The 17313-nt window shown below is 38.2% G+C and overlaps 1 protein-coding gene and 1 long non-coding RNA gene across 4 annotated transcripts in view; one reads left to right on the top strand and one right to left on the bottom strand.

Moving 5' to 3' along the window:
* LOC101745080 (uncharacterized) overlaps positions 1-17313 on the bottom strand; it is a 114572-nt gene that overhangs the window by 83462 nt on the left and 13797 nt on the right. For all 3 annotated transcript variants that reach the window (XM_012690409.3, XM_062668514.1, XM_062668515.1), the window contains exon 2: positions 16198-16368. In XM_012690409.3, coding sequence (XP_012545863.2) covers positions 16198-16301 — 104 coding nt within the window. In that variant the 5' untranslated portion in view covers positions 16302-16368. The remainder of the gene's footprint in view (positions 1-16197; positions 16369-17313) is intronic.
* LOC105841641 (uncharacterized) lies at positions 1881-3712 on the top strand. Its single transcript, XR_001139649.4, has 2 exons — positions 1881-2202; positions 3427-3712. It is a non-coding gene; the product is annotated as an uncharacterized LOC105841641 (long non-coding RNA).

Here is a 17313-nt window from a genome sequence, read left to right as displayed (position 1 = left end):
TTTTAGGAGCGAACAACTAAATACATTAACAGACATAAACAATACCAGTCAAAGCTCTCTTTTTTTAACGCCTTTCTTAGCTTGGTATTTAAGGTATTGGTTTGTAATATAACCGAATATTTGAATATTTTTTTCTACTTTAGCTGATAGACTTGAGAGGCTATATCAGCGTAACCTAACAAGTAGGTGAGCTCACGGGGCTCAAACCTGACGACGTTGCTAACACTAACCCTAGCAAGAGCAGTGCTTCGCTGAATCTATTACCGGATCGGAAACGCGGCCCACTGAGAAGATCCGGCGAGAAACTCAGTGGGCTGTGTCTGTGGGTTAATTTACTCGCCGAGCCCTTCGCAAGCGGCGGGTTCGACGAGGACGGTGACCGGTGCTTGTGGATCGGGAGGGTTCGACGAGACCGATGGCAATATTTGAACGTTATTTTTACAGGCATCAAACGCCCGATAAAGTGGCACACGCATCGAGAAGGACCGATAACAATACAACAATTTTAATAATAAATATAATTTTGCTGTAATATCCTGACTAGTATCAACGGGATAAAAATAAATAAAATAATTGTTAGTTCGGCTTACACTATAAACGTGTATTTTTACTTTTCAAACTACGTATGTAGATATATAATTATTTGGAAGGATCACCATTAGCTAATACTATCATTACTAGCTTATAAAGAGCTTAAGTCAGCTCTGAGGCACGCCATTGAGGCGGTATTGGGTCAGACCACTATTCCGTGGGTCAGACCAGATTCATTTCTTGCCAACAGCTTTGCTAAAATCGTTTTCAAATATCCGAAGAACTGAGAAATCGCTGAAGAAAGCCGGAAGACGCGATTCCTTAAAAATGCTCTCCGGCGATAAGATCGCATAATAAAAATCATTCAGCTATTCATTTCTAATACAGCACGGAATGTACAGCTTGATCACGGATACTAACTTAGCTCACTTGTTACATTAGAAGTCTCGTGAAAATTCTTATAAGGGGTGCTTACTGCTTTGTGAGGCCGCACTGGTAGTAGTGCATTTTTTTACCGCGGAGCAGTAATCCGTTCTGTTCATGATGTCTATGCGCTTCGATAATCACTTAGCACTGAATGGGCCGTGAACTCGTTAATCATTTTCTTCTTCTTAGCGTTTTCCCGGTCTAGTGGTCCGGGTCCGCTTTCCTACTTAAACTCCTCCACTTGACCTGGTCTTCGGCGTCTAACTCGTTCGCCGTCTAATAAATTAAGAAAATGATGGTAAAGTTAATGTAGTAATCTCTTACCGTTGTATATTAAACAAAAATATCTAAGAAATAAATAATAGTTTAAAAAACTAAAAAACAAAACGCTTTTATAGAAAATCCGACTAAAAAATAGAAAATAAATTTTAATAAATTTGAATTAAAAATAGTGTAAAAAAATAATTTTATTGTAAAAAATCGTGGGGTGCTTTTCAGGATATTATCAAAATAACCCTTCTAGTCATATCTGTTTATAAAATATTTATAACTACTGATACCATGCACCTCACGGTTTTTTTATAATAAAATCATTTTTTCTTACATTATTTTTAATTCAAATTTATTAAAATTTAGTTTCTATTTTTTAGTTGGATTTTCTATAAAAGCGTATTTTTATAGCTTTTTTAAACTATTATTTATTTTTCATTTTTTAGTTGAATTTAATTTTTTTCAATTATTTTTTTAAATATTGAATTGTCATCTGTCCTTAATAAGTATGCCAAATTTCGAGTTAATCCGACGTTTTGAAGGGGGTCAAAATCATGTTCAAAGATTCCGTTACATCTAACATACATACGTCTGAAGCCAATAAAAGCGTATTAAAAAGGCCAAACTTGTCGACACGGCATTTGAAAAAATCATTCACGTCAAATCTGTCAAAGTAAACGTCAAAAGATGTTTATACAAGTAACTTATAAGGACACACCGGAGCTATCCAATTTCCTACAGAGATCTTCTGAGCCGGATCTCTCTATTGAGAAGATATTGTTAGTTAACCCGAAATGCCACGTCAGAGTACTGCTGGAGTATTTAAGGAAGAAATGCCGGCTGGCGACATCCACTGTCTTCGATTTGTGCGACGAATCCGGTGTGGTCAAGGGACTGTTTAGTTTACCTACATATGCCTACCCTACAGAATTGTTTGAGCATAAGAAAATATACTATCTAGTTGTGATAAGACAGGTATGGTCGAGAAGAACGTAGATCATGACTTGAAGAGCCATACACGACTCTCTTTTTTTTCCTTACGCTGACGGCCTTGAGAGACCAGATCAGAAAAACATGGTGAGTAGGTGAGCTCACGGGGCTCAAACCGGATCGGAAACGCGACCGGTGGTAGATTCTGCGAAGCACGGCTCTTGCTAGGGTTCGTGTTAACAACAACGTCAGGTTTGAGCCCCGTGAGTTCACCTACTCGCCCCGTTTCACGACTCTCTATTGAATTTAGATCTAAAGGATAAGACGCCCGGTGCATTCGTAACAAGCTATGCACCGGTGTTCGAATCCCGCAGGCGGGTACCAATTTTTCTAATGAAATAGGTACGTACTTAACAAATGTTCACGATTGACTTCCACGATGGTGAAGTAATAACATTTTGTAATAAAAATCAAACCCGCAAAATCCTAATTAGCGTAATAACTGGTGGTAGGTCGTTTTGTGAGTCCGCACGGGTGGGTACTACCGCCCTGCCTATTTCTGCCGTGAAGGAAATGCGTTACAGTTTGAAGGGTGGGGCAACCGTTTTTTATTTATTTATTTATTTAATACAAGGAGAGCCAACAGCCAACTAACATAGTATAATAATATAACAAATAATAGAAACAAAAAGCCAATTATTGTAAAAATGAAACTTAGAACTCCTGTCTCAAGATGCGTGGCGGGATTTACGCGGCTGATGTCTATGAGCTCCGGCCACCACTTAATTCTAGGTGGCCCTTGAGCTCTTGAGCTCTAAATGTTTCTGCTTATTTTTAAAATAAATTACTACCGACAGTCGTGTTCACGGCTCATCTGGTATTAAATGAAATATATCCACAGAAACTACGTCAATACTAAATCACGCTTAGAAATACGATCGAAGTATCAAATATGTTATTTAGCTGTAATATAATTTACTTATCGATCCAATACTCTACATAGTGAGTGTAGCGTAGAGCACTTCAGAGTAAATTAAGCCTCAGACACGGCCCACTGAGTTTCTCGCCGGATCTTCTCAGTGGGTCGCGTTTCCGATCCGGTGGTAGATTCTGCGAAGCTCTTGCTAGGGTTCGTGCTAGCAACGTCGTCAGGTTTGAGCCCCGTGAGCTCACCTACTAGTTAAGGTTATGCTGATATAGCCTCACAAGGCTCTCAGCTTAGGTAGCAAAAAAAAATCCGAGTAAATCTTATCACGTTGTATTGAACAGGAAAGCGACAAGCGGATATCCGTTCTGCCACAGCTGAATCGAAATAATCTGACGTATATGGAACTAAAGGCAAAAGTGACGAGATATCTGTTGACCGGCGAGACAAGTCCGCAGGGTACCGGGTCCTCGGGAAAGGCCACTCCACCTTCGCAAACTAAGGGCACAGGGAAGAAGAAATAAATCCATGATAGGAAACTTATCAAGCAACTCTATCCTTCAAACCATTGCTGTCTTACAATTTTGTTTGTCCGAGTTTTGAATTAAAATAAAAACTAAATTATTACAACTAATCAATTTCAATTAGGTAATCAAAATTCAAACTTGGTTCCATAGTTTCTAAATCCTACCAATTATTATAAACACGAAAGTTTGTAAGAATGGATGTAGGTACCCACCTATGTTTGTTACTCTTTCACGTAAAAACTACTTAATTGAGTTTGATGAAACTTTAAATTTTTAGTCTTTTAACTATATTTTTTAAACTTATATATCAAGTATGTTTTTCATAATCTATATCTATATATTATATAAAAATGAACTGCTGTTCGTTATTCTCGCTAAAACTCGAGAACGGCTGGACCGATTTGGCTAATTTTGGTCCTGGATTATTTGTCAAAGTCCAGAGAAAGTTTAAAATGTAGATAAATGAGAAAATTCTCGGAATTAAATTATAAAGTTTAGGTCTTTTATTTATCGATTGAGGCACTACGAAGTCTGCCGGGTCAGCAAGTCAATTAGGTATAAATTATAGTTCTCGAAGTAAAGCGAGAGTGGGTCGCTAATAATGAAATAAATACAATAGGTAATCTTTTTTTTTATTTATTTTTTATTGCTTAGATGAGTGGACGAGCTCACAGCCCACCTGGTGTTAAGTGGTTACTGGAGCCCATAGACATCTACAACGTAAATGCGCCACCCACCTTGAGATATAAGTTCTAAGGTCTCAATTATAGTTACAACGGCTGCCCCACCCTTCAAACCGAAACGCATTACTGCTTCACGGCAGAAATAGGCAGGGTGGTGGTACCTACCCGTGCGGACTCACAAGAGGTCCTACCACCAGTAGTTACGCAAATTATAATTTTGCGGGTTTCATTTTTATTACACGATGTTATTCCTTCACCGTGGAAATCAATCGTGAACATTTGTTGGGTACGTATTTCATTAGAAAAATTGGTACCCGCCTGCGGGATTCGAACAGCGGTGCATCGCTCAACACGAATGCACCGAACGTCTTATCCGTTAGGCCACGACGACTTCAACTCTCGACTAATCTCATCAATGATCTCTTTGTTACCTACAACTTTGTCATTATTTTTTTTTTCATAGGACTTGTAGTTTTGCCGGAATCGAGATACATCGTTTTTTACCCTTAAAAACTTACTCTCTTCCACTTCCCGGCCTCAGATTGCCCGTAAATTATTTTTTTCGTTTCATTTTTGTTATATTCTTGTCCTTTTTTAACGGGTTTCATCCTACTATATTTTTTTTTCACTTTTTACCATTTTCAAAGGCTTCAGCCCTGGTCTAAATAGCAATCTACTGAAGCTAGTTTACATTTTAACTCCAAGGTGATTGCTAAAAAGTTCTTATAAGGGGCTTGTGAAATCTATATTTTTAAATTGATGTTTTTTTAATTTATTTTGAGATTGACATAATTGATATAAGTACACGTACAAGTCTATAGCAATATAATATTATTTATTTAAACTCATTCATCTTCTGTCTTCTAGTTATAAGGTTTAGTGTTGATGAAGCATTTAAAAGTCCATAAATTAAATATAATAAATATTACTTCATTTATATGATTTAAAAAAGCCACAGAAGTGGTCAAAGTTTTTTCACTTTTTTAAGACTGAGTGATTACAATTCTCAGCATTAGTTAGAAGTATTGATCGATTTTTTTAAGCTTTTCTTTTTCCTTAAGGAGCCAGTCCATCTTTGCGCCGACTGATAGGTGAGCTCACGGGCCCAACCTGAGAGAGCTGCTAACACTGGCCCTAGCAAGAGCAGTGCTTCGCTGAATTTACCACCGGATCGCGACCCACAGCGAAGATCCGGGGAGAAACTCAGTGGGTTATATGCGATCATATTGTGTTATAACACTGTAAGCTCCGAACCCAAGGCAAGTATAATTCCATTGCTTAAGTCCTTATACAGCAGTCTCGGCGGAAGGAAGGCGAATGCGTGAGGAGGAAACGTGTCGACGTGGTAGGAATAATAAGTCAATTCAATATTGCGTAACTTTAAAACTAATCCGTTTAAATCAGTTTTGTCTGTGGCACTCTAAAGCTATTTTTTTAACCGCATTAAAAAAAAAGTTCTATGTTGGAACTTATTTATTTTTAATACGTTTTAATAATTAAGAGTTTCCCAGTAGATATTAAATTTTTCTTAACAATAAAAATTCGAACAAAATTTTGTATTATACTCCTCTATAGTGTGTTATAAATTTCGACTCAATGGTAATGTCCACAAACATATCAAATATAAAGGTTACATTAAAAATTCGTGTGTAATCCAACAAAAGGCTTGACGTGGTGTCCGTTGGCGGTAAGCGGAGCGTGTCCGACTCGAGTTCATCGCGAAAACAACCGATTTTTTTATGGCTGACATTCCTGCGCGTCAACTTGTAATGCTTTCCATTTCGTGGACCTAAGACTTTTTGTTCAACCTTTTTGAGATTGTCTTTAAAAAAAGGGCGACTCCGAGATACCGATTGGTATTTCAAATCTTACACGCTTTCTGTTGTAATATGGCTTAAAGTGTAATATCGCCGTTGCTATAATGAAACATTCAAACAATACACATGTGTATGTTACATTTATTGTTAATTTAACTCTGGGATCCTGAATTCAACAAAATCTATGAACACATTTTGTAGCGCGTGCTAAGAATGTAAGTAAGAGCAAGCATTTCACTTCCAAGAAATCATTGGAGAAATGTGAATGTGAAAAAGTATGAACCTTTTTTTAATGTGGCAATGTTATATTCGCAGCTTAATGTGTCCATTTATTAGAACGACAACGAAATGCAGTTGGTTGCCAGTTAAATAATTTACGAAACCGTATCTGTATCGATTACGCAAATTACACGGCTTCTGTCTCGTTAGCCCGGGCTGGTTCGTTATTATTATGTTACCGTGAACAGCCACAGTCGAGTTCTGCAGTTGATTGACATTGACCGTAATTAAAAACAAACTTCTGTTTTTTTTTTCTTCAGGCAAAACCATAGACATTGAATTGAAAGAAACGGACAAAATTAACTCCATGCGGATTACAAACAACACGAAGGTATTTAAATCTCTACTATTCTTGGATCTGATTGACAGCCCTATTAAAAGTTTTGTTTTGTTTTTATTCATTACTTTTATAATCTGTATTACCCTGGTCAAATTACTAGATTAGTAGAAAAGTAATTAAATTCTGATATTGCCACCAGCTCTTGACATGCGTGCGAATTTTTAAATTAGATAATCTCGAATTGATTGAAAATCACTGAAAAATGATAATCCACAGCAATCAACAAAGATTCGATGAAAAAAATCGTTATGTTTTAATATGAAAGAGTCAGATACAGATAAAGCATAAAAAAACCTTCTTTTTTTATTAATTAAATTACATTGAAGTGCTTTTTACCCAAAATACCTTTTTATGGTACCTATTTCAGCAAGTTGTCATTGATAACTAACTACCTTTTGATGAACCAAACGCTGGCAATAAATACTAGGAGCTTAATACAACGCGAAACTTTTGGCTACATATTCTATCAACAATATCAATCGATGTAATAGTATAGTCTTCTATTTTATCAGTCAATAATAGGTAGCTGGGGTATCTACTTAATTAAATGATAAAATTATTATTGAAATAAAATATTCCCTCCTAAATCTACCGATGTGATTCATTCCGTGCATTGCTCAGTGATATTATGTGTAAATTAACTGTATAGCTCAGTGTTTTTTTTTTTATTGCTTAGACGGGTGGACGAGCTCACAGCCCACCTGGTGTTAAGTGCTATACTTAGACTGCATATTTGCTGTTTAGGTGTTCTGTCTAACGAAATTCATTGTATATCGCATCATGACTGACGTCATCTACCTTCGCATGGTAGCGGAGACATTTGCGGGTTTCTTTTGAATATACGCGTAGTATCTATTAGGACCTCCTTTTCTTATTTCCTTTTTGTAGACGCCTCAAGAAAAAAAGTTGAAACCAAAAATGGCGGCAAAAAACTAAAACACGGTGCAGGAGCCAAGAATGACATTTAGTGAATACTGTTTATTGATCTGCTTAAATAAAGCTATCGAGAGTATGGAACCCAGTTTTGTCCTAACAACATTAAACACATAACACTTTTGACTGACTCAGTGGTGTAGCACAGAAGGTCGGCAAAGTTCCATGGGGAGTGCTCTGAGGAATTGTTCGAGATGATACCGGCATCTCGTTTTTACCATCGCACCGCCCGCCACCGGAGTAGAGTTCATCCATACTACCTGGAGCCACTGCGGTCATCCACAGTGCGTTTCCAGAGATCTTTTTTGCCACGTACCATCCGGCTATGGAATGAGCTCCCCTCCACGGTGTTTCCCGAGCGCTATGACATGTCCTTCTTCAAACGAGGCTTGTGGAGAGTATTAAGCGGTAGGCAGCGGCTTGGCTCTGCCCCTGGCATTGCTGAAGTCCATGGGCGACGGTAACCACTCACCATCAGGTGGGCCGTACGTTCGTCTGCCTACAAGGGCAATAAAAAAAAAAAAAAAAAAAAAAGTGCGGCTCCGCACACAGATTTGCCTCTAAATTTTATTAAATCATTTTAATTTGCATATTTGGCTCTTGGGCTAATAAGTTTGACTACCACTGGTGTAGCAGATAGCGCCTCTTACTGTTGCGCCGAGGATCGTGGGTTCGATTCCCAAATCGGGCAAACATTCGTGTGACGAACAGGTTTGTTTTCTCTTTGTCTGAGCGTTTATTATCTATATATGTATATGTTTAAACGTATATCAGTATATACGTCAGTCTCTGGTACCCATAGCACAGGGAATCCTAATTTGGAGTCGGATGACCGTGTGTGATTTGTTCCCAGTTATTTATATATAAAAATACGTACTTATAAGAAAACTTAGTACCATATAGTCGGATCACTCGATATGTAAGTACTTTAATAGTGAAGGCCTATTTATTGTACAGTAAGCGACTATTTGAATGACAATACCACATAAGTTTTTTGTGCCTCTCACGTAGGGTTACCACCTTTTTTAGGCAAAAAGTACATAGTATTAAAATAAAATACAATTTATTTAATATTATTATTATGTTTAAATGCATATTCGAATTACTTTATTTTTTACAGTGAAGACCCTAAACTAATTTAATGTGGTGAAGATCGCATCGAATTTACTTCTTTAAAGTTTAAAATGCCATTAATTCCTATTTTCACTATATACTATAATATTAAAATTGCGACTTGAAAATCAATACATTTAATAAAGTATGAGTTGAATTAAGTAAGACTCAGTATCGCTCTAAGCTCACGCTATACCATCGCTAATAAAATCTACATGAATATTACTGCTTGGTAAATTAAACTACATAAATAAATATATAAAATCGTAATGTACATACCGAGATCCAAAAATCAACACAATCCCAAACAAACACGATACATTAATAGTTTGTATTTAAAAAAAAAACTATTATTTTCAATCTTCACCAAAACGTTTCATTCCAAGTTTTCGACCAGCCTCAATAATTGAACTAATAATTAATTCAAATTATTATTTTTATGCAATGCTGCGACGTTTGACCCCCTCCGTTGCCGCGACGTAACTGATCAGTGATCGTGACTCCCGAATGTTGTTCTAACTCGGTTCTTAATAATAAAAAAAATATAGCTTAGCTGGGTGGACGAGGTCACAGCCCATCTGGTGTTAAGTGGTTCCTGGAGCCCATAGACATCTACAACGTAAATGCGCCACCCACCTTGAGATATAAGTTCTAAGGTCTCAGTATAGTTACAACGGCTGCCCCACCCTTCAAACCGAAACGCATTACTGCTTCACGGCAGAAATAGGCGGGGCAGAGATACCTACCCGTGCGGACTCCCAAGAGGTCCTACCATCAGAAAAACATGATTTTTACCAATTTGATTTTGGGAATCTAACGAATACTTAATGGATCTACCAGGTTCCAAGTTATTGAGGAAGATACGGTCTTGGCTTTTACGGGCTGCTGATATTTTCCAGTAAAGTTAGTTAAGCTAGTTTCTAAATACATTTCTTTTATCCTTTAAGGGCTAACTTTTGAGAATTGTAATAGAAACAGTTACAGGAGGTGGGTAAGAAGTGTTCCTCTGATTTTAGTTTGCTGCAAGAAAACTCACGTCTGAGTTTAAGCTCGCTTTTTGTACCTACCTGTTTATATTGTGTACTTTTTTGTGTACAATAAAAACATAACTCAATTTCAATTGAATGACTGCAACAATTGGTTCAGAATGCATAATTAATTATGCCTATCAGAAGAACAAGGACATCATGATTTCAAGGTTTTTTTGTTTTATGGCAAACTGAATGTGTAGCAAGTATCATTGGTGAATAAAATACAATGATTATTTATGATTAAAACAAATTTTACGGCTTAATCTCGGGTTAGTTTTGTCTTTTCCGATTTCTGATTCGAATATTTTACAATTTTCGTGGTTACGGTATTATTTTTTCATAGTCGTCGTGGCCTAACGGATAAGACGTCCGGTGCATTCGTGTTGAGCGATGCACCGGTGTTCGAATCCCGCAGGCGGGTACCAATTTTTCTAATGAAATACGTACTCATTCGAATTTACTTCGGACGACATTCGAATTTACTTTAATTTTTTTTTTTTTTTTTATTGCTTAGATGTGTGGACGAGCTCACAGCCCACCTGATGTTAAGTGGTTACTGGAGCCCATAAACATCTACAACGTAAATGCGCCACACACCTTGAGATATAGTTCTAAGTTCTCAGTATAGTCACAACGGCTGCCCCACCCTTCAAACCGAAACGCATTACTGCTTCACGGCAGAAATAGGCAGGGCGGTGGTACCTACCCGTGCGGACTCACAAGAGGTTAGATTAGTGGCAAATCGATCTCTTCTCCGTTGAAGTTTTCATTATATTTAATCTCAAAGGTCTTGCATAGCAAGCTAGCTTAAGTGGATATATCATAATAATTAGCGAGTGTTTAGATATTGTCAAGTGCTTACACCGTTATTGGCGTCGCTATCCAAGAGCTGAAGCTATTTACTTTTTTTATCATCATTAGCGCAAATTTGTCCAAAGCTTTATGTATTTTATGTCATTGTGTCCGGTTACATGCTATTCTGATTCTCTTCCTGAAGGTCTATTTCGAATAACATTTACTGGTTGGTGCTTATCATAACTGTGCTGCCTATTTCAGTCGCAGTTATTCCAGTTTTATGGATGAAAAAGTTGCTCCTATACACAAAAATGTCTGTGGGGTCTCTATAGTTGGTGTGTGAGCTCGTTAATAATCGTCGGTAAAACTTCCTAAATAATCGGTTGCCCACATGGCGGATAGCCGGAAGTGACGACATATTGTCATAACGGTGCGCACATGGCGGGGTGCCCGGTGCAGCGTGAAAAACGGTTAATAGGATTCCGATACCGCCATAAATAACATCGTTGGACTTGCAGCTAAGACTTTGTGAACCGTAAAACACTCATTGCTTGTATTTCATAATTACTTTCCTGGGAAGATTAGTCGTAGCGGTTTCCCCTTGCCTTCTGCCCTAGTCCTTTTGGAGATTATTTAGATCTCCAGGCTGCTGAAGCCTCTTCTGGTAGGTTACCCAGCCAGTTATACCGTCTATATTTATACTGTTTATTATTTAGATTAGCTAAAAATCTCTTCATAGTTAAGGTTGACTTGTTGCCATTAGTATTGGTAGTACCTACCCGTGCGGGTTGACAAGACGTCCTACCAGTAATTATGCAAATTATAGTTTCGCGAGTTTGATTTTTTTTTATTGCTTTGGTGGGTGGACGAGCTCACAGCCCATCTGGTGTTAAGTGGTTACTGGAGCCCATAGACATCTACAACATGGAGGAAAAAAGTACAACATAAATGCGCCAACCACATTGAGATATAAGTTCTAAGGTCTCAAGTATAGTTACAAGTATAATGATTTTGTTAAGTACGTATTTCATCTGGAAAATTGGTAGCTGCCTGCGGGATTTGAATACCGGCACAGCCGCATCGCTCGATACGAATGCACCGGGCCTCATTCATATATCCTTTAGGCCACGACGACTTCAAATCTCTCCTGGCTGAGCCTTTGCTCGCCCACCTGTTCTGGTGAAACTGGAAAAGCCATCAGTAATCCTTCAATCATAAAAAAATACTTCAAAATTTTGTTTTTGAACAAATTTATCACCCGAAAACCAAAACCAAATTTACCCGAAACCAAATTTATCACTATTGTAATTGTTTAGACATTACTGTAATGTTAAAGCTGTGTTTATTTTTGTTACAAAATGAGGGAGTGTACACCACGTTTTTAGAAGATTAGTCTGTGCGGCGTTCAAATTAAAAAAATCGAAATAAAACATTCGCCGGTCACCCCGTTACGGTCCGCGGCGCATCACTATCCGTTCTATCTATTGTTAGTCTAAAGACGCCTGTTCATGGAACGAAAGGCATTTGAAAATAAATAAAAAATTGTATCTATTCACTTTAATCTAAATGAATAAAAACTGGTTCAAAAGTCTTGTGTACTGTGTACTTATACACGCACTTACGAAGCTATCCTTCTTTGACGTATTTTAATAAAATAAATTATGAATACAACATTTCATAAAATCAGTCTTTTTTAAATTTAGCCGCAAAATATAGATACTTGTACAAATGTAGCCCATGTCATTACGGATCCTCCCGATCCATTGCTTAGGAACCTCAAGGACCGGTCACCGTCCTCGCCGAAGCCGTCGCTTACGACGAAGGGCTCGACGAGTATATTAACCCGTAAACACAACCAGGCCAGTGCTAAGGCCAGTGTTAGCAACACTCCCGGTTTGAGCTCCGTGAGCTCACCTACTAGCTCGGTGAATCTAGAATAACCCCTCGAGGTTTCTAGAATAGGTAGGAAAAAAAAACAAATGTAGCCACAAATCTTGATAAATACGCTTAACAATAAAGTAAATTATGTGTTATTATAGCGCAACTTTGCACAGATGCCTATGACTTGTTGCCCAAGACGCTGTTATCTATTTGTTCCCAAGCACGCAACTAAAAGAAGAAGTTCAAAAAAGTAGAACTTCACATCATTTTTAGATTTGCGTAGTTATTAATAGTAGGAATTCTTTTCGAATTCGGACGGGTATGCACAGCGATCTTCTTTAATTCTATCGCGAAGTAGTCATGCGTTGATTTAAATTTGACTTACGTACAATACTTATAATTGAAAGTTTGTCTTTTTCTCACAAACACGGATACTCTCGTACCGATAGGTATTCATGTTCTGTCGTTTTAAGGCAGCGGTTTAGCTCCATAGTCGACGGTGACTCTTACCATCAGATGGGCCGTATGCTGGCTACAAGGGGAATAAAAAAATTTCACGTGAAATAGAGACACATTTAAACAGAATAATGTGCATTTATCATAGGCACCTTATTGCAATATCATCAATCATGTTCATTTTTATAACATGACTAGCTGACCCGGCAGACTTCGTAGTGCCTCAATCGATAAATAAGAGACCTAAACTTTTGTATAAAATAAACTTAAAACAAACAAAAGGAATCCGTCCGATGGGGGACACATCAAAGGGAAAACAAAATTGTTATTTTTATTTAATTCCGAGCATTTCCATATTTATCTACCTTTTAAACCTTCTCTGGCCTTTCACAAATAATTAGACCAAAATTAGTCAAATCGGTCCAGCCGTTCTCGAGTTTTAGCGAGACTAACGAACAGCAATTCATTTTTATTTATATAGAAGATTCAATCTACTGAAGAAATCTTCGTATATTTTTTCGACCTGTTAATATTTTGAAATTCTATGTGCTCGTTACTTCGACCCTGGTAATCTCTTTTTGGGCCCTCGTGATAGATCTGGGTGGATGGAAGACTAGAAGTCAAATAGTATCACATAGTTACAGCATGATTTCTAGTTGCGTTTGGACTACTTACCTGTCAGTATCGACGAGTGACCCACTGAGTTTCTCGCCGGATCTTACAAGAGGGTCGCGATTCCGCGATCCGTGTACTTAGTGCGAGTTTTTTAACGTTCTCGATAGCGTAAAAGTTAACTCATATTTGTACGGAATAGGATCGTTTGCGTACGTTTGCCGATAGGGGCGCTGTTCCAACTGCATACAAAATTGCGTTAACTTTTACGCTATCGAGAACGTTAAAAAACTCACACTACGCACACCGGTAGTAGATTCTGCGAAGCACTGCTCTTGCTAGGGCTATGGTCAGCAAGCTCTCTCAGGTTGACCCCGTGAGCACACCTACCCATTCATAGCTGGAATAGCCTTCTAGGCTATCAGTGAATAGGTAGAGGAAAAAGAGAAAAAATGTCAGAATTGGAGACGAAGAAAAAATCGGTCGTTGAATGGGAGATTTATTTGTGTTGTCTTTGTTGTGACAGACGATACGGATGTGTCGAAAACTTTTAGTGTTTTATTCGTTTTTTTGATTTTTATCTTTGACTTACATGACAATAGGTTATCAAACGTAGCAAGAGAACTAAAACGTCTACACTTTTTTGCATAGTGTTTGTACAGTTTGAGTGCGATAAAGTAGTAGTATGTAATATGGGAGAGATGGCGCGACATCGTGAGACACATCAAGTCTGCCCCTTCCAACACTACATGACGATCACGACCACTCTGTCAAGAGTGACACGACTGAGAAGAAGAAGAATGTAATATGTATAGCGTGATTTATATCAAAAAAATGCATAGAATAAGATCATTTTGTGGTGAAGCACTTTGTATTATTTCAAATTAGATGTTTTCAATTCGGGACGGGGGATTTTGAACTTGACATAATAATATTTTGTGAAGTTACAGAGTTTATTATACCCTCATACTATTATAATATATAGTTTTCTTAGCATAACTTTAAGTAGGTAAGCACCATAAGATTAAATACCTACTAGTGTAGTTTAGAGCTGCCATCTATTATTGTAAACAAAAACATGTTGCTGAGAGGCAACTGTAGTTCTAAAATAGAATAATAGATGGCGCAGTTAAATATTATTTTCTTCATATTGGTAGCACTTTTTAATTAAGAAGGCTGAACCACTGAAGTATACTATATAGGTCTATGGGCTGAACCGATGATACGCGTGCTGTGCTGCAGCGTTGCCAACTCTACCAACTTTTCGGTAGATCTACCAACTTTTAGTGTCAAAATCAAACCTACCACTTTATCTACCAACTTTTGAAGTTTTCAAAAAGTTCAAATCAAACCTCCATGAAAATAATATTGAAACTATTTTTTTTTTTCGTAATCTTTCTCTTCCTTTTGATGGATTCATCGAATTTACTCGAAAATAGAGGGCGTTACAGGTTGATGTACAGGCTTATTACCTCCATGTGTACAGGTCATATCATGGCGGCTTAATAAAAAAAAACAAACATCATGGCGGCGTTAGATCTTAAAACTCTTTCTACATACGATTTCTAAATATCTGTGTTTACAGTGTAAACGTTAGATATAGGTACGCGTTAGATATAGAGTGTAAACTTTACACTCTATATCTTCTTCTTCCTATTCGTACACTCTTGACAGAGTGGTCGTGGTCATGCATCAGTCGGATACGACCTGCTCATGACTCTCGTGGGAAATTAGTGCAGTGGTTTCCCGTTGCCTTCTGCACCAGCATTTTAGGGGGTATTTGATGCCCAAGGTTTCTGACGCCTCTTCCGTACAGGTTGTCCTGACGGGTGTGTATGGTTATACCGCCATTGCTCGGTCGCCATTGCCCCGTTCGTTCTCTAGCAGGGAGCACCACGGCAACCTGTTGGTCGCCGCCGCCATCCGGCGCGTGCAGGTGGGGTTGACAATAGGGCCGGTGAAGGTAGCATTCCGATCTCCCCTTACACTCTATATCTAACGCGATTCAATTAACAAATAACTGATTGTAAACGTTTCAATTGAACACTATCAAAATGAGTGAAAAAGAAGAATATTAGCGGCGGAATATTAGCGAGTTTGTTAGAAAAAGTCATTTTCTGAATTTTTATCTAGGAACATAGAACAGAAATGATACTTCGTGTTGTGTGTTGTGAATGTGTTCTGAAGTCGTCGTGGCCTAAAGGATAAGACGTCCGGTGCATTCGTATGTAGCGATGCAGCGGTATTCGAATCCGGCAGGCGGGTACCAATTTTTCTAATGAAATACGTACTTAACAAGTGTTCACGATTGATTTCGATTAATTTGCGTAATTATTGGTGGTAGGACCTCTTGTGAGTCCGCACGGGTAGGTACCACCACCCCGCCTATTTCTGCCGTGAAGCAGTAATGTGTTTCGGTTTGAAGGGTGGGGTAGCCGTTGTAACTATACTGAGATCTAAGAACTTATATCTCAAGGTGGGTGGCGCATTTACGTTGTAAATGTCTATGGGCTCCAGTAACCACTTAACACCAGGTGGGCTGTGAGCTCGTCTACCCATCTAAGCAATAAAAAAAAAACTTCTTTAATCGAACATAAAGTTGACGGGAATTGTAGGGCCTCTAATAACTTATACATCTTATAACTCACCCAGACCAAGCGAGTCCGTTGGCGTATAAATAGCAAACTCCCGACACGATACCAGCCAGCAGACCCAAGCTGACACCGGCCGTCAGCGACAGAGTGTCCGGCATTGTCTCTTTTTAACACTAGAAGACGTACTTATGACTCTTCCAGTCAACGGCTTCACATCTTCAGGAACTGTAAAAAACAGATGCGAATGTAAATATTATTGATAAATAAAATAATTAAATCACATCATCAGCCCATAGCGATTGATTGGTGGACATAGGCCTCTCCAATGGCTCGCCATTGAGCACGATCCTCGGCTTCTCTCATCAAACTGCTGCGACCCTACTGGTGATAGGACCTCTAGAGTCCGCACGGGTAGGTACCACCGCCCTGCCTATTTCTGCCGTGAAGCAGTAATGTGTTTCGGTTTGAAGGGTGAGGCAGCCGTTGTAACTATACTGAGACCTTAGAACTTATATCTCAAAGTGGGTGACGCATTTACGTTGTAGATGTCAATGCATAACCTCCTCCAGTTAACTCCCAGTTAACCTTAACCCAGTTAACCTCCAGTTAACACTTAACCACTTAACACCAGGTGTAAGCAATAAAAAAAACCCTGAAATAAACTATGGTATTTTCATTTAACAAGTTCATTTTTTTTTACCAAAACAAGTGATTAGATAGTTTCTTACTGCCGTTATTATCATCGTCCTGCTCATCTCCGTAGCTGAGCAACCATGGGTTCTAGTTAAAAGTCGAACGGTATTTATTCTAATAAAATAGGGATTTCGGATACAAGCCTCAAGATTGATATACATTGCGGTGTCTATAAAATGAGCTGACTAACATTAATGCTGATAAAAAGAGACTATAATTAACTTCATTCAAAGAATAATCCCCAACGGAACCTTACGAAAGAATTAAATCCACAAGATAAGGATTGCGTCCCGAAGCCTATGATGCCATTAGCCATTGTGGCCGAGATAAGGAGAAACAATATAGCGCTCGTCTCATGAGAGACTCCCAGGGATTCTTATGAAAAATACGAGATAATCTTTTGAGAGTGCTATAATTACGTAAATGATTAAATTGTGATTAATTGTGTGGATGACAAATTGTCAAACAAATTTAAAA

The sequence above is a fragment of the Bombyx mori genome, chromosome 5, assembly GCF_030269925.1.
Source record: "Bombyx mori chromosome 5, ASM3026992v2".
Lineage (NCBI taxonomy): Eukaryota > Metazoa > Arthropoda > Insecta > Lepidoptera > Bombycidae > Bombyx > Bombyx mori.
This window is presented reverse-complemented; position numbering and strand designations above follow the sequence as displayed.